At 38.8% G+C, this 26,644-nt stretch overlaps 1 protein-coding gene across 2 annotated transcripts in view; it reads left to right on the top strand.

Moving 5' to 3' along the window:
- The window catches only part of tarbp1 (TAR (HIV-1) RNA binding protein 1), a 105,073-nt gene that overhangs the window by 2,870 nt on the left and 75,559 nt on the right, over window positions 1-26,644 (top strand). For both annotated transcript variants that reach the window (XM_039738150.1, XM_039738149.1), the window contains exons 2-8: window positions 1,015-1,112; window positions 2,529-2,598; window positions 2,685-2,833; window positions 16,693-16,745; window positions 22,075-22,172; window positions 25,847-25,982; window positions 26,313-26,409. In XM_039738150.1, the coding sequence (XP_039594084.1) occupies window positions 1,015-1,112; window positions 2,529-2,598; window positions 2,685-2,833; window positions 16,693-16,745; window positions 22,075-22,172; window positions 25,847-25,982; window positions 26,313-26,409 (701 nt within the window). The remainder of the gene's footprint in view (window positions 1-1,014; window positions 1,113-2,528; window positions 2,599-2,684; window positions 2,834-16,692; window positions 16,746-22,074; window positions 22,173-25,846; window positions 25,983-26,312; window positions 26,410-26,644) is intronic.

Genomic DNA, 26,644 nt, shown 5'->3' with positions numbered 1-26,644 from the left:
CACTGATATGAACACTCACTAAAATGTAAAGCAAGTCAGAATAACATATTTGGTATGAACTGTTCTCAAGGTGGATTCGCCACCATTCAAAAACTATGGAACACAATTAGTTGTGACCCATTCAACATTCCTGTGGCACCTTGGAGAGTGCATGCCCTAAAGAATTTTGGTCTGGAACCCCTACAGATTTTATTTTTTCTCCAGCCTTTGGAGTTTTTTTTGTTTTTTCTGTCCACCCTGGCCATCGGACCTTACTCTTATTCTATGTTAATTAATGTTGACTTATGTTTATCTTTTATTGTGTCTTCTATTTCTATATTCATTTTGTAAAGCACTTTGAGCTACATTTTTTTGTATGAATGTGTGCTATATAAATAAATATTGATTGATTGATTGATTAAAAGCACGCTAGTGATTTAAGTTTCTAATAAAATCTGAACTCCGTGAATACATAAGAAGTTCAACATTAATGACTACACGAGATATTTATTTTAATAGTTATACTTTGTCATATTTTGCAGTTCAAATTAAATGTTTTGATTCTTTAGCACATATTTGTACTTGATTGTATTGTAATGGCTTTAATCTCATATTAATCTAAAAAATACACTTTTTGCAATAACACACCATTCTTCAATTTAGGTGTCCATTTGGGATGGGGTGTATCGGGTGGTGTCTATGGAGCCTACCCATCAGCATAAGAAACATGACATTTACTAGAACTGCAGGAATAATCCTGAAATGGGCTTTGCTCAAATTATGAACCCGGAAGGATTACTAGTGGAATCCTGTCTTTTAAGTTACATATTTAAACAACACTTTCAAATAAGTAAAGTGTACTTTAAAGGCTTTATCTTTTAAAATAAGTAAAATTACAGGTCTTTTCTATTTTCTTGGTTATAGATTATACTGTATTACATTTAATGGTTTATGAGAATATGTCTTACTGTTATACACTACTGCAGTTCAACTAAACATCTACCGTTTCTTTGATTTAATATGTTTTTCTTTTAGGGATTAACCTCTTTTGGTGGTCTCCTGAAAAAAATAAGGTGCTTTTGCAGTTTTGGGAAGATTATATTTTAATCTTGGAAACACTGGATGAAAACCAGGTAATGTGATTTGAATTTATCAAATACAACTTTTTTCAGTGCCCTATTAATTGAAATTGCTTCTTACAACTGCAGCAATTTAAATTCTTTTCAAGAAAGTCCTTGCATTTTTATCATTAAACTGAATATATAATGCTACAAGCTAATCATTTTCAATATCATTATGAATTTTATTTAAAACGTTTCTACATTATTTTTTTTTCCTAGCCATTTTTCTTAAGATAGTGTGCAGAGACTTTGCAGCATGCTAGTCCACCGTCTGGGGGTATTGTACCCTGCTGCTGCCAGTCTTACCGTCAGTGTAGGTTGCTATTGAGACATGAATATGACGTTGCATCTGTTAGACTGCACCAAGGAAGATAGAAAGACAAATGTAATATGTGGGCATATGGTGTTAAAGGAGGTGAAATTCACCCTTTTATGCACCAAGTATGGGGTCAGTACTTTACCTTGATGAAATGTATTCAAGTTCATAGTGATGTACAAAAATAGTGTGACAAATGTTATAATTGCTGAGTACTTGGGACAGCTATCAACGTCAATCAGTGTAGAGAGGAGTAAGGACAGAGAATATGATATTAAAAATGTGATACTTGTTAATATGTAGGTGATAGTTAAGGAAAAGAAATGTTGCACGTCTGACTTTGCACACAGCCAAAAAAAATTATTTTGAAGGTAATCAGAAGCTTGAAATCTGTTGGTGTAAGAAGCACAGAGATTATTTTGAAAAACATCCATCCATCCATTGTCTAACCCGCTGAATCCAAACACAGGGTCACGGGGGTCTGTTGGAGCCAATCCCAGCCAGCACAGGGCACAAGGCAGGAACCAATCCTGGGCAGGGTGCCAACCCATCGCAGGACACACACAAACACACCCACGCACCAAGCCCAATTTAGAATCGCCAATCCACCTAACCTGCATGTCTTTGGATTGTGGGAGGAAACCGGAGCACCCGGAGGAAACCCACGCAGACACTGGGAGAACATGCAAACTCCACGCAGGGAGGACCCGGGAAGCGAACCCAGGTCTCCTAACTGCGAGGCAGCAGCGCTACCACTGCGCCACCGTGCCGCCCATTTTTGAAAAACAATAAATTTGAAATGCATATAACATAAGTAAGAAATAAAGAGCTTGTTTTGATTACAGTTGACAGCAGGCAGGGACAAAGCCTTTAATAGGGTTGTAGTCCATAGACTAACATAGCAGTACATCTGGGTAACCCCCATTGTGAGAGAAAGCTCCAACATTCACAGGAAGAAATTGCAAAATCCTTTTAAAAACATTTCAATGTGGAATCAGAATAGAGACTCCTAAACATCAAGTGATGCTACTCAGTTTGCATAACTAAGCACGATATAGAGTTTGTTAATGCAAAGCATTGTATTTAATTCCCTTTCTATTGGTTAATTGCAGATTCATGTTGTAAAGCCGGTTTTACAGAAAATAGACCAAGTTATTGATGCAATAAACGCTGACAACAAAGGTAATTTTCTTGCAAACATTTTGCATTTCTTAGGTTTTCAGTATAAATATTTTCATGAAATAAATTGTGTTTCTCATTTAAATCAGATGGTCTGAACTTACACATTTCCTGGCTTATATGCATTTATGCACGAATGTTTGACAGTGAAAACAAAGCTGTGATGAAAGAAGGTGTCTCCCATCTTCTAAATCTTGATGCTGTGCAAAATCCGCAGTTTTCCCAAGGGCTGGCTGATGTGAGTAGTGGATTTATACTATTGTTTGTTTTGGTTACATTAAAGGAATTCTTAAGCCAAAAATATTTTTTTTATTGTTACCTTGTTTTATACATTCTGTACATTTTATCATTGAAAGGGCTTCAGTGGGGGCTCACATCTAGATAACTGACATGTGGAAAAGTAAATTGAGGGTTTTTTTTTCATATAGACCTTTTAATGCTGCCCTCACCCTGTGTAGTTTTTGTTTCATTAAAACTTATATTTCATTTTATAACTTGTCTTTTGTAATGTATACTGTAAATTCGTTCGCCAACCCGTTTTTGTTTTTCCTGATACACACTTTTAAGATTTTTTTTTCTGTAAAAACAATATTTTGAATCTTTTGAGACCCAATGTGCTGAATCTTTTTAATGAGGTCAGTGAGACATGTGTTTAATGACTTTGTACCATAATTCAGGATAGCTTTCTCCGTTTGGAATTTCAGCACAGACGAAATGACCTACATCTACAGTCTTTTTTTTCTGCTTTCATATTCTGTATCTTGCTCTGCATGTGTGCATAAGATTTTTTTTGAGTCTTTTGAATTTCAGTTTTCATTATCTCTAACCTGCTGTGCATGTGTTTGGCCCCCTTGTTTTGTAACCTTTTTATGATGTTTTACTTTGTTTTCTACTCTGTCTTTTATTTCTGACCTCACTTTATCCTGCTTTTTTTTTTAATGACACCTGGTCTGTGGTGATTATTTTTCCTTTTTCGAGTAATAATTTCCGTTTGTTTGCACTCCTGTGATCTTTACTTTCTTTTTTTTATACTTTCTAATTTTCTTTTCATATTCTTTGACTTTCTCCACATGTGCATCGCACCAACTATTTTTTTTTTTTTTTTGAGCTTTTCGAATTCCACTGCTTTCATAATCTCTAATCTGCTCTGCCTGTGTATAGCGCAAATGTCCTGATTGGACATGCTTTTTTTCAGTTCCACTTTGTCCAGGCTGATAATTGCTTTCCTTATTTTTTGAATTTGCACCTAGATTATTCTTTCTATTTTTTGTCTCTCCAACGCTTTTCAGTCTCTTTTCTCCACACTGCTTTCTTCTTCGCTTAGTCGTCTACGTTTCATTTATAACGTATTGTTCTTATACGCTTTATATGTGCTGAGAGCCCTGGATCTGTGTGTGCTCAAAGTCAAAATACGACTGAGTGTGTTGCTGGATGCTCTTGCTCTTATTTATTTGTAAGTAGGGCGCGTCTTGCAAGAATGGTTCTACGTCATCGCGAGACAGTCTTGGGTCAGCCTCTTGGCACAAAGTCTCATGTTTAAGGTCCCGGCAAGACCCTCCATGGCCAGTCTCTCTAGTCTCACAGGTCTTTAAAGTGTCTTCCGTGATCTTAATGTGAAGATCACGTCTCGTTGCCCTAGTGTTTCTCTCCAGGATTTTTTTTAATAGAGAGATATATAGATATACTGTATAGATTATGTCAAAATACCTTTCTGTGCATTTCAAGATGTGTCAGATACAAGATGTCTGTTGTGTGATTCTGAGATAAGTCAGATTCATTGTTAAAATTAAATTAGAAACATTTTCTAATACATTTTAAGAAAATTAGAGACATCAAAAAATGTATATTTGATATCTCTAATGTAATTCTACAATTTGTCACCATAATGGCATTTTAAAATATGTTGAAATACATTTAAGATATCTGAAAATATTTTTAGCATATCATCACACGTGTTTTTAGATATTCTTAATTGTTATTTCAGCATGAAACTGGAGAAATGATTACAACTAATATTAAGAACAAATAAAATGGCTATGGAGATTAAAGCAAAATCACACTGTTTTCTTATGTATATGTGTATATATACAGTTAGGTCCATAAATATTTGGTCAGAGACAACTTTTTTCTAATTTTGGTTCTGTACACTACCACAATGAATTTTAAATGAAACAACTCAGATGCAGTTGAAATGCAGACTTTCAGCTTTAATACAGTGAGGTGAACAAAAAGATTGCATAAAAATGTGAGGCAACTAAAGCATTTTTTAACACAATCCCTTTATTTCAGGGTCTCAAAAGTAATTGGACAAATGAAATAACTGGAAATAAAATGTTAATTTCTAATACTTGGTTGAAAACCCTTTGCTGGCAATGACAGCCTGAAGTCTTGAACTAATGGACATCACCAGATGCTGGGTTTCCTCCTTTTAATGCTCTGCCAGGCCTTTACTGCAGCGGCTTTCGGTTGCTGTTTGTTTGTAGGCCTTTCTGTCCGAAGTTTAGTCTTCAACAAGTGAAATGCAAGCTCAGTTGGGTTAAGATCAGGTGACTGACTTGGCCATTCAAGAATTTTCCACTTCTTTGCTTTAATAAACTCCTGGGTTGCTTTGGCTGTATGTTTTGGGTCATTGTCCATCTGTATCATGAAATGCCACCCAATCAGTTTGACTGCATTTAGCTGGATTTGAGCAGACAGTACGTCTCTGAACACCTCAGAATTCATTAGGCTGCTTCTGTCCTGTGTCACATCATCAATAAACCACTAGTGTCCCAGTGCCACTGGCAGCCATGCACGCCCAAGCCATCACACTTCCTCCACCGTGTTTTACAGATGATATGGTATGCTTTGGATAATGAGCTGTTCCACGCCTTCTCCATACTTTTTTCTTACCATCATTCTGGAAGAGGTTGATCTTGGTTTCATCTGTCCAAAGAATGTTTTTCCAGAACTGTGCTGGCTTTTTTAGATGTTCTTTAGCAAAGTCCAATCTAGCCTTTCTATTCTTGAGGCTGTGCACCCTCTGTATTTCCTTTCATGCAGTCTTCTCTTTATGGTAGACTTGGATATTGATACGCCTACCACCTAAACAGTGTTGTTCACTTGGTTGGCTGTTGTGAAGGGGTTTCTCTTCACCATGGAAATGATTCTATGATCATCCACCACTGTTGTCTTCCGTGAACGTCCAGGTCTTTTTGCGTTGCTGAGTTCACCAGTGCTTGCTTTCTTTCTCAAGATGTACCAAACTGTAGATTTTGCCACTCATAATGTAGCAATTTCTCGGATGGGTTTTTTTCTGTTTTCACAGCTTAAAGATGGCTTCTTGCACCTGGAGAGCTCCTTTGACCTCATGTTGTCTGTACACAGCAAAATCTTCCACATGCAAGCACCACACCTCAAATCAACTCCAGGCCTTTTATCTGCTTAATTGATAATGACATCACAACGGACTTGAACACACCTGCCCATGAAATAGCCTTTGAGTCAATTGTCCATTTACTTTTGAGCCCCAGAAATGAAGGGATTGTGTTAAAAAAATACTTAAGTTGCCTCACATTTTTATGCAATCTTTTTGTTCAATCCACTGAATTAAAGCTGAAAGTCTGCACTTCAACTGCATCTAAGTTGTTTCATTTAAAATTCATTGTGGTAATGTACAGAACCAAAATTAGAAAAAAGTTGTCTCTGTCCAAATATTTATGGACCTAACTGTATGTATGTATATATATATATATATATATTGTGACAGATAGAGGGCGCTATCGCTCCCTTGAACCCTTGTTCACGACTTCAGACACCAGGTAAAAGTCCATAAATTGACTTATTCAAATGCCACAGTGCACAAAGCACCCTGTCCTCCACTATATTCATAATCAATCACTAACCAATACAATAAATCAATCCTCCACTCCCAGACGCGTTGCCACCCTTCCACCCAGCTCAGCTCGCCGTCTGGGAGCTCCTACAATCCTTTTAAATACCCTGACCCGAAAGCGTTCTAATCCCCAGTCCATGTGACTCTCAATCACTTCTGGGTCAGGTAAAAAGTCCTTTTCTTCACCCCGGAAGCACGTCATTCCCCTTGTCCATGTGTGCTTCCGGGCGTAGGGAAAATATCTGTTGTTCCTCCCTGCAGCGTCCCCTAGTGGCCCACATGGCATCCAGCAGGGCTGCGTATAAAAACTACAATGTTCATGATGCCCTGCTGCTCTTCTGGGGACCTCCATACTACAAGGTATGGGGGTATTGACCGGGATAAACGGCCGACCATACATTACTATATATATATATATATATATATATATATATATATATATATATATATATATATATATATACTAATAAAAGGCAAAGCCCTCACTGACTCATCACTAATTCTCCAAGTTCCCGTGTAGGTAGAAGGCTGAAATTTGGCAGACTCATTCCTTACAGCTTACTTACAAAAGTTGGGCAGGCTTTATTTCGAAATTCTACGCGTAATGGTCATAACTGGAAGCTATTTTTCTCCATATACTGTAATGGAGTTGAGCTGGATGGACGTGGGGGAGTTTCTTGTGACATCGTCACGCCTCCCACGTAATCACGTGAACTGACTATCAACGCAGTACGTAGAAAACCAGGAAGAGCTCAAAGCGCTAAAGAAAACATGCATTATATAATTGAGAAGGCAGCGAAACAATAAGAAGCAAGCGACTAACATATACAACCATATTCATGAGTGCTGCTACTTCGGAAACAAAGCACGGTGTAAACCTAAAGTTTAAATTAAGTTCATAGACAAGCTGCCGCTGGTGTTTGTAATTTAGTGCCTGCCCATATAAGGCCGTCCGTCAGCGGCAATCCAATAGAAAGACTGCCGATAAATATTCACGGGCGAAGGACTGAGATGGCCAGGGTGGTGTTTGGCATAAATTCAGCAAAACTGCGAGAGAAATTTTTAAGTTCCGGGTCTTAGCTAACATTACATACAGCCGTGGACATCACACGAGATGGCACCAGCACAGCTGGGAACCTTCGATGCAAGAACACCAAGCTGCTCACGTGAACTGACGAGTGCACAGACAAAAGCAACAGTTCCAAAGAGTGCTGAACAAAAACCGAATTACGCAATTGAGAAGGCAGCAAAAAATATGAAGCATCTGATACATACAAGCATATTCATAAGTGCAGCTACTGCGGAAACAAAGCACACGATGGAAAAAGTGAATGTCCCGCTGCATGTGTGTCACATCTCAGATAAAGAGGAAGATGAGCTGTTTATTGATGCAGTAAGAAACGAATCGATGAATGAAACCTCTTATCTTTACAACGATTGACAAACACGGAATGTAACTTGAACACAACACATCCTACAAATACGAACCTGATTGAAAGAAATAATGATAATCAAATCCTTGATGACAGCAACACTCATAACACTCACAAAACAATTACTGTATATTGACAATCATGTTACGTTATTTTTAAAATTTTTTCTTTTCTTTTTCATAACTTCTTTAACACACTACTTCTCCGCTGCGAATATATATATACTAGCAAAATACCCTTTCAGGCGGAAGTACTGTTTTAAAATTTTTATTAAGAAGAAAATGTAACCCTTTTAAACTTAGGGAAAATATGCCAATTATTATTTGTTAAGGATCTCTTTGTATACCATGTTGTCAGTTCGGCCCTCCGGTTGTAATATGACCAAGCTGTGCGCTGAGCTTACTCTTGAGCATGCAACTTACAGTTAGCCATGTGAACAGTAATCTTGTCTCAAATCTCACAGCTTGAATTGCTGCTGTCATAATCGATTTGGGTTTCATGGTTTGTTTCAATTATGACAGTATTTGCAGGATTTATTGTATTGAAGTGACATTCGGCATCTGTCAAGTGTTGTAAGCACACAACCGGTTTCAGCGATAAAATCACATCCAGCTTTTGAGAGTTTAAACATTCATAAACATCAAAGTGTCCACTACTGAAATCGTCACCTGTGAATCTAAGATGTTTAAGAGGCATTAGCGGTTGTCGAAAGGTGTAAACTATTTGGCCATTTCAGTACACTTGAAAGCGACAACCGAACAATTCAGCGGCAGCCATCAACTCACATGCAGAACCATAGGTGAAGGGCTTAAGCATTTCACTCTTATAGTGCTCCTGTGTAGTATAATTATCTCCTGTACTGTCATCAGTCCACACCTTGAACCTGTCCCAGTCATTCAATACATAAGACACAATGTTCCTCCGGATATCAAGAGTGAGCCTGATATGGCCGTGCAATATGTTACAAAGAGAATGGAAAAGGTAGGTGGTATCTCCGGGCATGGAAACAACTCGGCAAGTGATAGTTCTTTGATCGATAGTGATCATCTCGATAGACATGGTAATGGGGGTTGGAATGATAAAGGAAATGGGTACCTGAGCAATGTAAAGTAAGGGTAAAATACCTATACAATAACTATAATTGTAATAAACAAACAATAAAACGGCGGAGAAGCCGTGGATTAAACAAAAAGGCTGTAGTTATCAGTAGGGAGACGTGAATCCCGTGGTGAAGCAAGGAAGGGAATGTAGAGACTGGAGCGACGGACGGCCTTATATAGGCAGGCAACCAACAACGTGGGAGGCGTTGAGATAGAGGACCCAACGCCGCCTCACACAGTGACCGAGCTGCAGGCTATGGACGTATATATGTACGTAAGTAGGATTCAGTTAGCGTTGGGAACCCGTGTACCAAATTTCTGGAAGATGGGCCCATAAGTAACAAAGACTGTTGAAAAGTTCAATATGGCGGCCGACAGTGGCATCATACCACCGAAATAAGTATGTACATTGGTTTCGGTTAGTGCAGGGAAGCCGCCTACCAAATTTCGCGAAGATGGGGCCATGAATAAGAAAGTTAAACATGGCAGACGTTGTTGACCGTTATGACCATTACGCGTAGAATTTCAAAATGAAACCTGCTTAACTTTTGTAAGTAAGCTGTAAGGATTGAGCCTGCCAAATTTCAGCCTTCTACCCATACGGGAAGTTGGAGAATTAGTGACGTTGGAAAGTTCAATATGGCGGCTGACAGTGGCATCATACCACCAAAATAAGTACGTACATCGGTTTTGGTTTATGCAGGGAAGCCACCTACCAAATTTCGTGAAGATGGGGTCAGCCTTCTACCTACACTGGAAGTTTGAAAATTGGTGACGTTGGAAAGTTCAATATGGCGGCCGACAGTGGCGTCATACCATCGAAATAAGTAAGTACATCGGTTTCGGTTAGCGCAGGGAAGCCGCCTACCAAATTTCGTGAAGATGGGGCCATAAATAAGAAAGTTCAACATGGCGGACGTTGTCGACTGTTTTGACCGTTACGTGTAGAATTTCGAAATGAAACCTGCTTAACTTTTGTAAGTAAGCTGTAAGGAATAAGCCTGCCAAATTTCAGCTTTCTACCTACATAGGAAGTTGGAGAATTAGTGATGAGTCAGTCAGTCAATCAGTGAGGGCTTTGCCTTTTATTATTATAGATATCTATATCAAAATACCCGCACTTGGCAGCGGAGAAGTAAAAAGAAAAGGAAACATTTTAATAATAACGTAACATGATTGACAATGTAATTGTTTTGTCATTGTCATGAGTGTTGCTGGCATATATATATATATATATATATATAGCAGAATACCCGCACTTCGCAGCGGAGAAGTAGTGTGTTAATGATGTATGATGTGTGTGTGTGTGTATATATAACAACAACAACAACAACATTTATTTATATAGCACATTTTCATACAAACAGTAGCTCAAAGTGCTTTACATATTAAAGAATAGAAAATGAAAGACATAATTATAAAAATAAATCAACATTAACATCGAATAAGAGTAAGGTTCAATGGCCAGGGGACAGAAAAACAAAAAACTCCAGACGGCTGGAGAAAAATAAAATCTGTAGGGATTCCAGACCATGATACCGCCCAGTCCCTCTGGGCATTCTACCTAACATAAATGAAACAGTCCTCTTTGGATTTAGGGTTCTCACGGAAGGGCTTGATGATGATGATGGTCACGTAGACTTCTTCCTTTAATCCGTCCATCATTGTTGGAGCATCATGAAGCTTTGAGTAGGTGGAGGTGGCATGAGCCACCACCACAAAGAAACCGGAAAAGAAACAGAAAAGAGAGTAGGGGTCAGTACCGATTTTAGAGCCACCATGAATAGTTGTTATGATGAATTGAACATACAGAGTATCAGGATTAAGTTAAATTACGATTAAAATGAAGTTATAAAAAGGCCATGTTAAAGTAATGTGTTTTCAGCAGTGTTTTAAAGTGCTCTACTGTATCAGCCTGGCTAATTCCTATTGGCAGGCTATTCCAGATTTTAGGTGCATAGCAGCAGAAGGCCGCCTCACCACTTCTTTTAAGTTTAGCTTTTGGAATTCTAAGGAGACACTCATTTGAGGATCTGAGGTTACGATTTGGAATATAAGGTGTCAGACATTCCGATATATAAGATGGGGCTTAGATTATTCAAGGCTTTATAAACCATAAGCAGAATTTTAAAGTCAATTCTGAATGACACAGGTAACCAGTGTAGTGACATCAAAACTGGAGAAATGTGTTCGGATTTTCTTTTCCTAGTTAGGATTCTAGCAGCTGCATTCTGCACTAGTTGCAAACGATTTATATCTTTTTTGGGTAGTCCTGAGAGGAGTGCGTTACAGTAATCTAGTCGACTGAAAACAAACGCTGAACTAATTTCTCAGCATCTTTCAGTGATAAAAGAGGTCTAACTTTACTTATGTTTCTTAAGTGAAAAAATGCTGTCCTAATGATCTGATTAATATGTGATTTAAAATTCAGATTACAGTCAACAATCACCCTAAGCTTTTAACTCCGTCTTGACTTTTAATCCTAATGTATCCAGTTTATTTCTAATAGCTTCATTGTATCCATTATTGCTGATCACTAAAATTTCAGTTTCTCTTTATTTAACTTGAGAAAATTACTATTCATCCATTCTGAGATACAAGTCAGACATTCTGTTAGTGTATATATATATATTGTGAACCCGGCCTGGACACAGCCAGGCGGACATGTTGTTCATCAAACCACCACACGTTTTATTTACACAAATATACACAAGTATGGTCACTCTGACCCAGTCCACTAGTGCACAAAACCCCAATACTTAGTCCTGGCCACAAATGCCTGCTCTTCGGGCCGCCTCCACACTGTCCTCGTGCCTCGTCCTCTTCCACCCGACTCTCGCCTTGAATGAAGGGAGACGGCCCCTTTTATCCAGTTCCCGGATGAGCCCCAGGTAATCCCGGCATTCCTCCTCTAGCCACGCCACAGCATGGCGGAAGTGCTGGCTTTACTCCCGGCAGCTCTTCGGGCGCCGTCCTAATTCTTCCCAAGGCAAGGCCTCCTGGCGGTGACCACGGGCCCCTACAGGGTGGAGCTTCCATGCCTTGTACCCGTGGCCCCCAGAGCAACCAGGAAGGCGACCCCCACGTGATCCAGGGTGGGCGCAGACCCACATCCGGCCCCTCATGGTGTCCCTGCCGGGTCATGGCCCCTGGCATCCATGACAATATATATATACGGTGGGTCTTGTGTAGACTGGTGAGACGTCCCTGCCATTAATCGGTTGTGATGGCACTGTCAGTCCACTCCTGTGCGTGTCTTCATAATCCGAGCTGACGACCTCATAATCGTATGCGTGCAAAATAGAAAGTGCAAATCGCCTTAATATTACTTTGCCGTGGTGTAGAAAAGGGGTCTCGTGTTTGCACTTGTCTGGGCTATAGCTCAGGGGGAGGATGAAAAAAATTAAAAGTGCTCACTTTGACTTAAGGCAGAAGCGCAGTCAGCGTCTCAAAGGCCGGCACAGCTATGCGCGCGTGCCGGCTGCTCGACTTTTGCTGGGCAGGAGACCCCAGGTTTTGCAGACACGTTCACGATATCAAAAGTCTCAGCGCTCTTTGGAGGTCATTCATACATATATATATATATAGCAAAATACCCGCGCCTCGCAGCGGAGAAGTAGTGTGTTAAAGAAGTAATGAAAAAGAAAAGGAAACATTTTAATAATAACGTAACATGATTGACATTGTCATGAGTGTTGCTGTCATATATATGCCTGCCTAAATAAGTCACCCTCGCTTCGCTCTTACTTTTTTACCGTTCATTTAATCATGGCTAGTGGCGGAAAAATTATAAAATGGAAGGAGGATTACACTGAGTATGGCTTTACCAAAACAATTATTGATGGCGAATCGATTATTCATAAAGCTTGAATTGGTGATCTGTTTTTCTGTGTTAACCTCATATTTTTTCATACTTCTTCTCAAACCAAGGGGGTGCGAGGGTAAAATGATCGGGATGCGCTGATCAATGTAATCGGTGTACCAGGAAATCATGCATTGACAAAAGTTCCCCTTTGCTTATAATGCAAAGTGTGATTAAATGCATTATTTTTAACGCGTTATGGAGCACATGCATCGAAGCTTCTCAGCAGTGCTTGTGCTAAGAAAAGGAAAGATTTTAAAAATAACGTAACACGATTGTCAATGTAACATTTTGTAAGTAGTGCCTGGAGGATTCAGTATGGAGAAACTCTAGAAACAGTGTGTGTATTAACTTGTGGATTTTTCTGTGAGTATTTGGTGGCAGTGTGACAAAGTTGCTTCGAAAGACGGCGTTAGACGCGGAGCTCAGCTCAGAGCGAAATGAGGTAAATGGGGGGAGATGATGACGTGACTCCCCACCGCCTTTAACTGTCAATCCCCACAAACACAGTCTCTCAGAATTTGCATAAGCACACCCCTTCACCTACAATTTTAACTTAGTTACAAAGTGATCAAAACTCGCTTTATATCCTGCGTCCTCTCATTAAACTTGTATCCCACATTACCCGTGGGCATGAGAAACGCCAGCGGCAGCCTGTCTATGAACTTAATTTAAAGTTTAGGTTTACACCTTGCTTTCTTTCCGAAGTAGCAGCACTCATGAAAATGGTAGTATATGTCACTCGCTCGCTTCTAATTGTTTCGCTGCCTTCTCAATTATATAATGCATGTTTTATTCAGCGCTTTTTGGAGGTCTTCCTGGTTTTCTACGCACTGCGTTGACAGTCAGTTCACGTGATTTCGTGGGAGGCGTGATGATGTCACACGAAACTCCGCCCCCCACGGCTTTCGAGCTCAACTCCATTGCAGTAAATGGAGAAAAATACCTTCCAGTTATGACCATTACGCGTAGAATTTCGAAATAAAACCTGGCCAACTTTTGTAAGTAAGCTGTAAGGAATGAGCCTGCCAAATTTCAGTCTTCTACCTACACGGGAACTTGGAGAATTAGTGATGAGTCAGTCAGTGAGGGCTTTGCCTTTTATTAGTATAGATACCCAATCTACATACTCTCAAATAGACAAGCCACACGCCATGGCACAAATGTAGAGGCTTCGCCTCTAGTGCCGACATCCGAGGTTCGATTCCCGAGAGGGGATGCACTGAGTATGTACGTGCGCTTCCTGATTCATTTTACCCTTGCATCTCCTTGGTTTGGGACGTATGAAAAAATATGCGGTTAACGCAGAATCATGTTACGTTATTTTTAAAATGTTTCCTTTTCTTAGCACAAGCACAGCTGAGAAGCTTTGATGAATGTACTCCATAACAAAAAATAACGCATTTATTCACACTTTCAATTCCAAGCAAAGGGGAACTTTTGTCAATGCATGATTTCCTGGTGCATCGATTACACTGATGCACACATCACAGCTACAAAAATGTTAGAGACGGAATAAAGCGCGTTCCTATGACTGATCGGAGTAAAATTTCATTTCAAAAGACTACCCGAGCGAAGCCTTGATAAAAGCATGGTTTTGTGCACACTGAAAAGCAAGCAAAATTAGATGCATTACAGAAAGCGGACTTTGTGGCTCTTACTGGGGATCATTGGACTTCCGTGACCCGTTAGTAATTCTAATTACATCTAATTGCAAAATGTTCAATGATCACACTGTTTTAGCCTAATGTACAAAATAATTTTCGCTAAGGTTACTCAGAGTTTAAAGATTAAGTTGGTCAAATTACCTTTTATGTTTCTGACTTATTTTTTTAAGAAGAAAAACTGCACTTTATGTTGAAATTTTGGTTATTATTATTTAAAGACAATACCATTCTGAAAATGTACTTAAAGTACTCAAACTACCACTTTATTTTTAAGTCTGCCCAATTTTAACCAGGGATGATATTTTTGTTTCTGTTTTGAATTCAAATGCAATTTTTTTCAGAAATTAAAAGAGCTTGAGGTTACAATATTCATGTCCATGTCTATTATTTGATTCTGTCAGCCCACTAAAACCCTTTAAAAAAAAAAAACAAAATTTGGGGCAAATTTACGTGTGCGATTACATACGATTAATCAAGATTAATTATTACACAGCCTCTAATTAATTGGATTAATTTTTTTAATTTAAGTCCCACTCCTAATATATATATGTAGATATATATATGTAGATTTGTATATATAGTATATATTTAGATATGTATATGTGTATATATATGTGTGTGTGTGTATGTGTATATATGTATATATATATATATGTATGTGTGTGTGTGTGTGTGTGTGTGTGTGTATATATATATATATATATATATATATATATATATAGATATACTGTATATATATATATATAGATATATATATAAATAGATATGACAACAACACTCATATCAATGACAAAACAATTACATTAACAATCATCATACGTTATTTTTAAAATGTTTCCTTTTCTTTTTCATAACTTTTTAACACACTACTTCTCGCTGCAAAGCTGGTATTCTGCTAGTGTATATATAATATATATATATATATATATATATATATATATATATATATATATATATATATATATATATATATATATATATATATATATATATACAGGTATATATATATAAAATCCAACGTCTGTCTGTATGTTTTTCTGCTTTTTATGACAGAACTACTCAACAGATTTAGATTGGGTTTCTTTTCTATAATTTGCTTGAACATTCCGGTTGATTTTGCGACTTCTCTCATCACACTAAGAATCATAGTTCGCTTGCAGGAGCAATATATTCGTGCTAATCTGAGACAGAGGCTGCAGACGATGGGAGGGAAAAGTATGACGTCAGGAGTAGGGACGTGGACAGGGCCCTCCTCACTGTCCTGTTTCACTACCACTACTACTCCACTCGCGGTTAGAGACGCAGGTGACGGGTATTGTTAATGTAAGTAAGCCTGTTATAAATGAGAAATAATGAATGGTAAAGAGAATTTTTTTTTCTTTTTTGTTTATTTGATTGTGCAAGCCCACACAATTATGCATTGTTGCACATTGTTAACATTGGTGAGATTGCAGGTCATGATGATTACATTCAATTTACAGTATGTTCATAAGTATTAAGTTTTTATGTTACCAGTTTGGGGAAAAAATACATTAATTGAGAACTGCCCTGTAGGGTGGGAATAATTATCTTTAATTGTATATACTGTATGTGTAAAATACAAGAACTTCTGTGGATATTGAACATAGTTTAATTAAGTCATCAAACTAATCTACGTGGTTACTTGCATGTTTTACGCTGCTGCTCTTTTTTTTTTTTTTTTTTTTTTGCTGTGTATAAGGAAGGGTACATGTATTAAAAAATAACTCATCAGCAGTTACCTAGGTGTTTATTAGAATAAATACAGCATGATGCTAGTTTGATTTTCAATGTTGTTACTCTGGAGTTAATGATTTCATGCTAAACAAGATGATTTTTTGCAGTGCCTACTGAGTCTGATAACCATGCTAAAACATGGATGACAGATGGGGGTTCACATTGAGCTTTCTAGTTTTTGGTGATGACAAATTTTCCTTTCTATGCAGTGCACGTCTCCCTGTTTTGAGGCAACATATGTTCCCTGCTCATTATAAATATTTAAATATCATTTTAAATTAAAACCTGTAATATAACTAATTAGTAATTCTAACAGAATTTATAAGTCACATAGACAAGAAGTTTGTGGTATTTATGAAAAACACCTTGGAACTACTAAAATCATTTTTACTATTTATTATTTCAGTTTATTGTTGGTCCATTCTTGGTAGTTCTTTCAGAAACTACATTGTTTCAAAGGTAAGATATTTGGTTAACTGAAAATATTTTTCTTTTGTATTAACCTTCATGAACATCAAGTGTTTCCTAGCATTTTTATGATTTTTATTAATTGTAAGATTCTACTAGACACAGGTTCCTTTTAATAAATTTGCAATTTAGGGACACTCAACTAGCTGCAACTGTCATGTGTGCAAATCAGACTAGGACAGAGGCATGCAATCGCTTAAGCAATATGTGTCCACTAGGGCTTATAACAACTACCCATACAACAGATACTGTACAACTCCCAGTTTGAATAAAAGGTTTATTAAGTACCAGTATCTCAGCAAAGGCTTCTTTATATTGTTGCACAAAAACACAAAACAATTTTTCTTCCTTTTCTCTGTCTCTCTCTTCCTCCACTCCTCCCAGGTCAGCTTTGTTTGTTTTCCACCCAACTCCATCTTGCCTAAGTGTGGCAGAGTGACCTTTTATCTCAGACCCGGGAGTACTTGCAGTGCTAGGGCTTAGTACAGAAGTCCCTGAAAGTAGGGGTTGTGAATCCTGTTAGGGACTGCCAGGAGGAACTATGGAACCCAACACAGCTGCCCCTGTGGGACTATATGTCCCAACATGCACTGCAGTTGTTAGTGTGGAAATTCTAACCTGGGGTTGCTACCATCTAGTGTATAGGGGGAGACCATAGCCCTGTTCCAATGTTTCCTCCTGTTCTTCCATTATACTGGTCTCTCGGCTGGTAAATAACCCTGCTCCGTCCCAGCCGGGATGCAAAACATATGCTTTATATCATTGCCATCTTCTGACATCCTACCGGAGAGAACATGTTTTCCCTTCATCCTGACCTCTCAGGCAGGTAATGGACCAGCATCCATCCTAAATGGTGTACCAGCCCATGGGTGCTGTCCATCACAAATGATAAACCAGTCTACAAAACTTTCCTCACTCCTTAATTAGTGATTCCACTATAGAATGCCTCCTGAGAGTTTTCAGGATCTTGAAGTATCTGTCTGCCGCTGGAACCTTTTACTGCAGCCAGTAATTAAAAGCTCTTTTTTCACTTCACATTACAAGCTGTGTACTTTGTTTTTACAGAGGCATAGTTTCCTGTAGTTAAAAGGAAACCAGACTAGAAAGTCTGTGGAGAGCATAACATTAATTGGTGATCCAACAAATCCATGCAAGTAAATGTGAATACCAAACAGGTTAAATATAAGCACCAAACAACCTTTTGTGAAACATCTGCATTCTTGTACACCTCATACCCACATATTTTTGAAACTGATCAGCAACCACAGCTCACTCGGTGCTTCTCTTCCTCTGATAGAATAGTATACAAGGGTAATGTGTCAGACCCCACCAGTTGTCTGCTTCTTGCTAATTGCAGCATATTGCATGCTTCAGTCAGGCTCCTGTGATAATAGTATGACATTAAATGAAATCTTTCCATTTATTTATAATAAAAATAAAAGTGAAGCAGATCACTGACAAAATAGGGCTTGAATTTACTCTATTAAGATAATGCATCCATTCTGGTGGGCTAGGAAATCAAAACTAAAATGAAATGACTTCCAAGAATATTTAATTCTCCTAAGGGTACATTCCAACAAATTCTAAGATAACAATTTGATGCCTAAATGTATAATTAACAGGCATATCTCCTAAATTTGGCAGTGATAACTACCTGTATGCCGTTATGTGAATCATGAAATCTTCTTCATAAACCTTCTCTTAGGCCTTCCTCTTTTCCTCTTGCCTGGCAGCTCTATCCTTGGCATCCTTTTCCCAATATACCCGGCCTGTCCAAACCAATGCAATCTCTCCTCTCTAACTTTGTCTCCAAATCATCCAAGCTGAGCTGACCCTCTAATGTACTTGTTCCTAATCCAATCCATCTTTGTCACACCCTTTCACACCCATTTTTAACTCTGCTACCTTCATCTCTGTCTCCAACCCATATAACATAGCTGGTCTCACTACTGTCCTCAAGACCTTCATTTCACTCTTGCTGGTATCCGTCTGTTACACCAGATACTCTTCTCTACCCATTCCACCCTGCCAGCACTCTGTTCTTCACCTCTCTTCTACAATCCCCATTACGCTGTACTGCTGATCTCAAGTATTTAAACTCATCCACCCTCACCAACTCTACTCCCTGCATCCTTACCATTCCACTGACCTCCCTTTTGTTTGCACGCATATATTCTGTCTTGTTCCTACTGACCTTCTCTTCTCTTCTTCTCTCTAGAGCATATCTCCACTTCTCCAAGGTCTCCTGAACCTACTCCCTACTCTTGCTATAGATCACATTGTCATCGGCAAACATCATAGTCCACGGGTCTCCTGTCTAATCTTGTCTGTCATCCTATCCTTCACCATTGCAAACAAGAAAGGCTCAGAGCCAATCCCTGATGTAATCCCACCTCCACGTTGAATGCATCTGTCACTTCTACTGCAGATCTTGCCACTGTCACACTCCCCTCTTACATATCCTGTACAACTCTTATATACTTCTCTGCCACTCCTGACTTCCTCATATAATATCACAACTCCTCTCGAGGCACCCTGTCATATGCTTTCTCCAGGTCCACGAAAACACAATGCAACTCATTCTGGCCCTTTCTATACTTCTCCATCAACACCCTCAGAGTAAACATCGCACCTGTGGTGCTCTTTCCTGGCATGAAACCGTACTGCTGCTCACTAATCATCATCTCCCTTCTTAACCTAGCTTCCACTACTCTTTCACATAACTTTAAGCTGTGGCTTATCGATTTTTTTTTTCCCCCTGTAGTTACTACAGCTCTGCACACCCCCCTTATTCTTAAACTTCGGTACCAGTACACTTCTTCTCCACTCCTCCGGCATCCTCTCACTTTCCAAGATCCCATTAAAAAATCTGGCTAAAAACTCCACTGCCATCTCTCCTAAACACCTCCATGCTTCCACAGGGTTGTCATCTGGACCAACGGCCTTTCCATCCTTCATCCTCTTCATAGCTGTCCTTACTTCCTCCTTGCTAATCCGCTGCACTTCCTGATTCATTTTGCCACATCATCCAACCTTCTCTCTCTCTCTCTCTCTCTCTCTCTCTCTCATACTCTTCATTCATCAACCTCTGAAAGTACTCTTTCCATCTGCTCAACACAATCTCCTCACTTATGAGTACGTTTTCATCTTTATCATTTATCACCCTAACCTACTGCAAATCTTTCCCAGCTCTGTCCCTCTGTTTAGCCAATTGGTACAGGTCCTTTTCTCGCTCCTTAGTGTCCATCCTCTCATATAACTCCTCATGCACCTTTTCTTTAGCCTTTGCCACCTTTCTCTTCACCTTACACCTTTACTCCTTTTACTCTTGATTACTTTCTGCATCTCTCTGATAATCCCACTTCTTCTTCGCCATCCTCTTCCTCTGTATACTTTCCTGTACTTCCCGAATTCAGATTTCCTTATCCTCCATCCTCTGTCCAATTGTCACTCCAACCACTCTTCACCATTACTATTTCTGCTGTGGTTGCCCAGCTGTCTGGTAACTCTTCACTGCCACCCAGTGCCTGTCTTACCTCCTCCCTGAACTCAACCTTGCAGTCATCCTTTTTCAACTTCCACCATTTGATCCTTGGCTCTGCCCTCACTCTCCTCCTCTTCTGTATCTCCAACGTCATCCTACAGACCACCATCCTATGCTGCTTAACTACTCTTTTCCTTGCCACCACTTTGCAGTCTTTAGTCTCCTTCAGTAATCTATCTGTGTGCATTTTCCTCCACTCATGTACATAACCCTATGTTCCTCCCTCTTCTTAAAATACATATTCACCACAGCCATGTCAGTCCTTTTCGTAAAATCCACTATCATCTGACCTTCTATCATTCCTCTCCTGCACACCATACTTATCCATCACCTCCTTGTCTCTCCTGTTCCCTTCACCAACATGTTCATTGAAATCTGCTCCAATCACCACTCTCTGTCCCTTGGGTACACTGTTCATCAATTCATCCAGCTCACTTCAGAAATCTTCTTTCTCATCCATCGCATACCCAGCATGCAGAGCATATGCACTAACAACACTTGTCATCACACCTTCAATTTCCAGCTTCATAATCATCACTTGGTCTGACGCTCTTTTCACCTTCAAAACACTCTTGACATACTGTTCCTTCAGTATAACCCCTACCCCATTTCTTTTCCCATCCACACCATGACAGAACAATTTGAATCCACCTCTGATCCACCTGGCCTTACTCCCCTTCCATTTAGTCTCTTACATGCACAATATATCAACCTTCCTTCTTTCCATCATATCTGCTAACTCTGTCCCCTTACTAGTCATACTGCCAACATTCAAAGTTCCTACCCTCAGTTCCTTTCTCTTTACCTGCCTCCAGACATGTCTCCCCTCCACCCTCTTTTCCTTCTTTGGCCAACAGGAGCCCAATATCCATCAGCACTCTTTTGGCTAATTGTAATGGTGGCAGCTGTTGTTAGCCAGAGCCTCAACCAGTCCGGTATAGAAATCTGTATTGTCTTCATATTGATATGGCAAAATTTGACACCAGATGCCCTTCCCGTTATAACCCTCTTCGTGTATTAGAACAACGTTTGTGTGTTGTTTTTTCATAAGCAATAATTAAATCCTCATGGATTGAGCATTCTGGCTTTGAATCCCACTGCTAGTTGCTCTTTGTGGTGACTGCAAATTCTTCTGCTGTTTGCATGTTTTTTTTGAGATTACTCCAGTTTTATCCCACATTTCAAAGATATACAGGCTATGTTAACTTAATACTAAACTGAACCCATATGAGTGGGTGTGGGCAGTTGGATACCATACAGTGCACAAATAGGTTTTCTGATGCTGTTTCTAACGTTGTGTCTAGTGCAGCCAGGTTAGGCTCAGGTCTCCTTCAACTTTCAATTTAAGTGATAGTAAATTTATGTATACAGTGTGTATGAATGTATGTATGTGTTGGTGTGTATATATACAGTATGCAGTACAGTTTAAATATATATATATAATATAGGTTTACAGTTGTTTGTATGAAAAAGACATGCAGGTTTAGATTATTTCAATAGCTTTATCAGCTCAAAAGAATGTTGCAAGGGCACAGTGCACATAGTTACAATCTCGTACGTGCCCAAATAATCTTAAAGATAGATGTTTTGCAATCTTACTATTTTAGCCCACCCCTGTGTGCGTGTGTGTGTGTGTGTGTGTGTATAGTATACATTAAACTGTGGTTTAATTTTTGTGTAAATGCTACACATGTTTGAGTATTTTAATGTTTTCTAAAAAAAATAATATCCTGATTCTATTACAGGAATAATTCACACAAATTCCTTATCATTTAGGTCTTCTGAACAAATGATTGGATGTTGCCCTGAAATTGGTGTAAAGTTAAATAAGTTTTTTGTAAGACTATTTTCAAGTTTGCCAGAAGACAGGAAAGGTAAGACAGGCTAATACTGTGTTTGTTTGCCTTTAAATGTCCGTGTAAAAGTTTCCCTATCTTTACTAATTACCACGTTGTTGGCATATCTTGTATGCTTTGTGTTTTGTTCATTTAGCTGTGGGTATTTGAAGTTTAATCCTTTCAGAAGTAAGATGTACTGTATAGTAGATTCCAAATTGGTGCAATAGTTAACAATTTTGTATCACTGTTGCAGGAACTCAGTTCTACTCTCTGTCTACCTTCTTCCTCTGTCCGTGTCCTGTATCTGGTTACCCCCATGACTTGATCATGACTTACCTTAAGCATATGCATTGGTGTGTCCAGTAATCAAGTGTCAGCCTTTAATGGATTGGTCCCTCATGGGGATCCATGAATTGGATTGGGAAGGTTTAGCAGCTGGACAGATGTTGGCAACTTATTTAGGTATTAGTTCTTACAAAGCTACTATGCAAGGTATAGTGATCATGCCTGATGCCTTTCAAGGAAGGAAGTATATAGGGATTTCTTTCTTTAATATCTTAATTAATGGTTCAGCTTGCACAGTCTTAAAATTGTTAGGGTGTCTGCACTTGCTTAATCCTTTATATACAAGAATGCAGAAACTTGTCCGTCTTAGCATAAAACTATAGTAGGTAAATGGCAAGTGTTGTTTTTACTCCGCTGACATTGGTGAAATCATTCAGAAATTCATCTCTGTTGGTCTCAATTTCCTTGTTTTAAAAATATCTGAGCATGTTTTACCTTGGCACATTAAGATTTAAATAATTGTAATGGAAGTTTTTTTCTAATTTTATTAGAGACTGTTGGATTCTTTTGAACAAAACTGGCCATATAACAAAATTATGGTACACATTTATAGAGTCATATTCATAAAGTTAAATAGAATAAAAGTTTATTGACTAGGTCTGGGAAAGTGGTAGGTTGTTCAAGTATGAATGAACCCACCACATTGTGGTTTTGACTGCTAAATATGGTACAGAAACTAAAATTAATATAAAGCTAAATGTAGTACACTTTTATTTCAAATTTTATTTATTCTGATGTTTCCTATCTGAATCACTTCTTTGAGAGTAACAACGATGAAAGAAATTGCAGGTTATGCTGTTCTGTTTCTGCCTTTTATTTAATCCTTCTGGTCCAATTTACCATTACAGAAACCTCTGTCAGTTTCTTTAGTGATAGGTTTTCAAGATAGAACTACAGTCCATCACAATGCACATATTGTATTAGGGGGATTTGGGGGAGTAGAGTACAAAAACAATCAACTAGTTGTGGCACCAGTACATCAGATTAGTTGCTCACGTACTTTACAGGTGTATGGTTGAGAGTTACCTTTAAACAGGTCATCACATAGTTTCCAAGCCTTTAAGAGAATGCACAGAATATTGCAACTTCATCCAGTAGAGTAGGGGTGCCCACACTTTTCCGGCTTGCAAGCTACTTTTAAAATGACCAGGTCAAAATAATGTACCTACATTAAAATGACAGACAATTTTCAGTCTGCTCTATGTAGCATATGCTGTGAAGATGCGCACATGCCTTCCATTGCATCTCCAACTCTGACGCGAGGTTTTGGACGTTCCCCAAATCAAGGCCCTGCAGCTTTGAGGACAGATGTTGCATTTTTCGTTTGAAAGCATTAACTGAGCTAATCATATTGACCATGGTTTTCTCTTTTCCTTGCAGCTGTAAATTAAGCTCATTCAACATGTTGGTCAGATTGGGGAAAAAAATGCCAAGTCTAGCGGCCATTAAACATTATTAAGTTGCTTGTATTCTGCATGTTTAATGACGAGGAGAAACTCCTTTTTCTCTGGCCAGGGGTCTTGAAATCTCAGTAGGAATTTCTCCCTAGCCATCTGCCTCAGTGAAGGCCTCTGTTATCATCTCTCCATCTTGGAAGGACTTCTTATGCTTAATGATCGAGTGACTCACCCAGAATGATGCTTCGGTGTGTCTGCCTTTGCTTTTGAATTCAGCCAAGTGAAAAATGACGGCTGTCCGATTAACTGCGATTTTAGTTCCCTCTCCTTTCTCTTTCTCAGATCGCTTTTTGGAAGGAAGTCAGTTTCGTTGTTTTTATGAACAGTACGAAAGTGCTTTTCCACATTTTCGTCCTTTGGAATAGCAATGATAGATTGACATATCATACAATCGCACTTCTATTGTGACATTGTGAGAGAAAAAAATCCTCTTTCAATTCCACATCCAGCCCATAACCAACAATTTTTTTTTTTAAATCCCTTCTTTAGTCGATATAAATTGGAAGGCTAACTAGATCACTTAGATAGCTGGAGTTTTGCAGTAGCTTGTGCGTTTGATCGTGCGTGCGGGATGACCAGTGTGTTAGAAGAAAAGAGATCTCAGACTGGCCCCCCTAGGGAGCCCAGGATTCCCGGGAATGAAACTGCTGTAATTCCCGGGAAAGGCCAAACTTGCATATATATAGCGTGTAAAAGTGTAAAAATCGATCAAGAAATAACAGAGTTATAGTTGAAAATAATTAAGTGGCACTGTTTTTTGGCCCACGGTATAGTGTGTTGCCAATTAATTCAGTCAACAACAAACCAGCAGCAGTCAGTCTCCCAGCTCCGACTAAGACTGAGCACAGTGGAGTGGGAGGAGTCTGCACTTTGCAGCTCACGAATGCAGGGACGGGGCAGACTTCATTGACGTATGTCAGACAACAGCTTTGAACAGCAACTTGAAATTGCAATGCGTCAGTCTGTTGCATCCGCATCATCTGTGCCAAGAAACTTGCCACACAGAATGATGACAAGAAACTGAATGCATCAGTAAAAGCTGAAATGGCGGTGTTTCAGAGCAACGGCAAGCGCAGGAATTGTTTAGAACAAGTGTATCAGTATCTCGTGACTGTGCCGCCCATTTCAGTGGAGGTAGAGCGTGCTTTCTCAGTGGCTGGCGTACTCTGCATGAAGGTGCGCTCTCACCTGGACGACCACACACTGGACACGTTGTGCTTTCTACGCTCTTATTACCGCGACTAACTAGATACATGTACTTATGTGACAGCATAAACTGCTTGTAAATAAGGTTAGTCTTTTATTGGCGTCAACATATTGGAGTAGTTTTATTAAAAATAAGTGTCAGTCGTTCTAAAACCGTTCACATGTGAGGTGCCTGTGCACTGTGTCATCCCTGGAAGCCCGGGATTCCCGGGAATGACATGCGGGATTCCCAAATTCCCAGGAATGGATTCCCTAGGCCGGCCCTGTATGTCAATTAAGTAGCAAATGCCATAGGGAGGATATATGATAGACACGTTTAAAAAAAATTTTTTTGAATGCAACGCGATCTACCTGCATTACCTTTCCAATCTACCGGTTGGTCGCAATCGACATATTGGGCACCCCTGCAGTAGAGCATATATCAGATGGATACTGAAAAGTTTTGTGAAATATCTCTATCATGTCATGTTTATTAAGTGTTTTAGGGGATTTTATAAAAAAAGTCATTTTTTATAGCATAGTAGTTGGTGTATTCAGTAGATTCAGTGACCTTTGCCATCATCAGACCTGCAAGTGATACAGCTTACGCTTTTACTAGTCTTGAGGTAAAAGAGGTATTTTAAATTTTGCATATTAAAATTTTGCCATGGGGTATTTTTCACTTGTACTGTTAACTGTAATAATAATAATATCTATTTGCAGGTGAATATTTGCTGAAGATTGTCCACAATCTGTCTAGTCGGAACTGGTGTGCTGTGCCCATTTTATTCATTTTGCAAGCACTGGCACAAGTAAAAGACTGTAGAGTCCTTGGAGTGGAAGGTTTACATGCCTTCAGGTAATTTCTCTATACAGTTCTTTGCATGATTGTTTATTTCTGCTGTATTTGATTATTTGGTTACTTTTTTGTCTATAATAAGTTTTTCTTTACAAACTATTTAGAAATCCACATTTACCAATGTCCCCTAAATGGCAATAGGCGATCTAACATGTACTATCCTCTGCATAGTGTAACTGCTAAGTGTACACTAAATTTTAGTCTTGTCTTATTAAGTGTAACCTGTTTGGTTCCCCCCCCCTGTTGCTTTTATTATACTTTACAGTATTTTTAGATTTATGTTGTTTTTTATGCATGCTTACAGTTTGTACTTGTTTTTCTGTCTTGCAGAGAAGTTCTTCGTGGCACTATGATTACACATCAAGTCTTAATTAGAGGTGCAGCTCAGTGTTATCTCCTACAAACTGCTTTAAATTTGACAGATGTGGTACTGAACTTTTTTTCTTAATTTTATAGATTTAATTTAATATCTTGAAAATCATGAACTATTATGATGCTTTCTCCTCTCTGAATCTCTTTTTTTATTTATTATATTGAATGTATATAGCAAACTGGACACCATGGAAGAAATTAATTTAGCTGAACTATTTGTTTTTTCGCTAACTTCTGATATATTTATGTCTAAATTAACATCCATGTCTTTGTGAGCATTTGTAGCTCAG

Source organism: Polypterus senegalus, chromosome 16, assembly GCF_016835505.1.
Source record: "Polypterus senegalus isolate Bchr_013 chromosome 16, ASM1683550v1, whole genome shotgun sequence".
NCBI classification, from domain to species: Eukaryota; Metazoa; Chordata; class Cladistia; order Polypteriformes; family Polypteridae; genus Polypterus; species Polypterus senegalus.
This window is presented reverse-complemented; position numbering and strand designations above follow the sequence as displayed.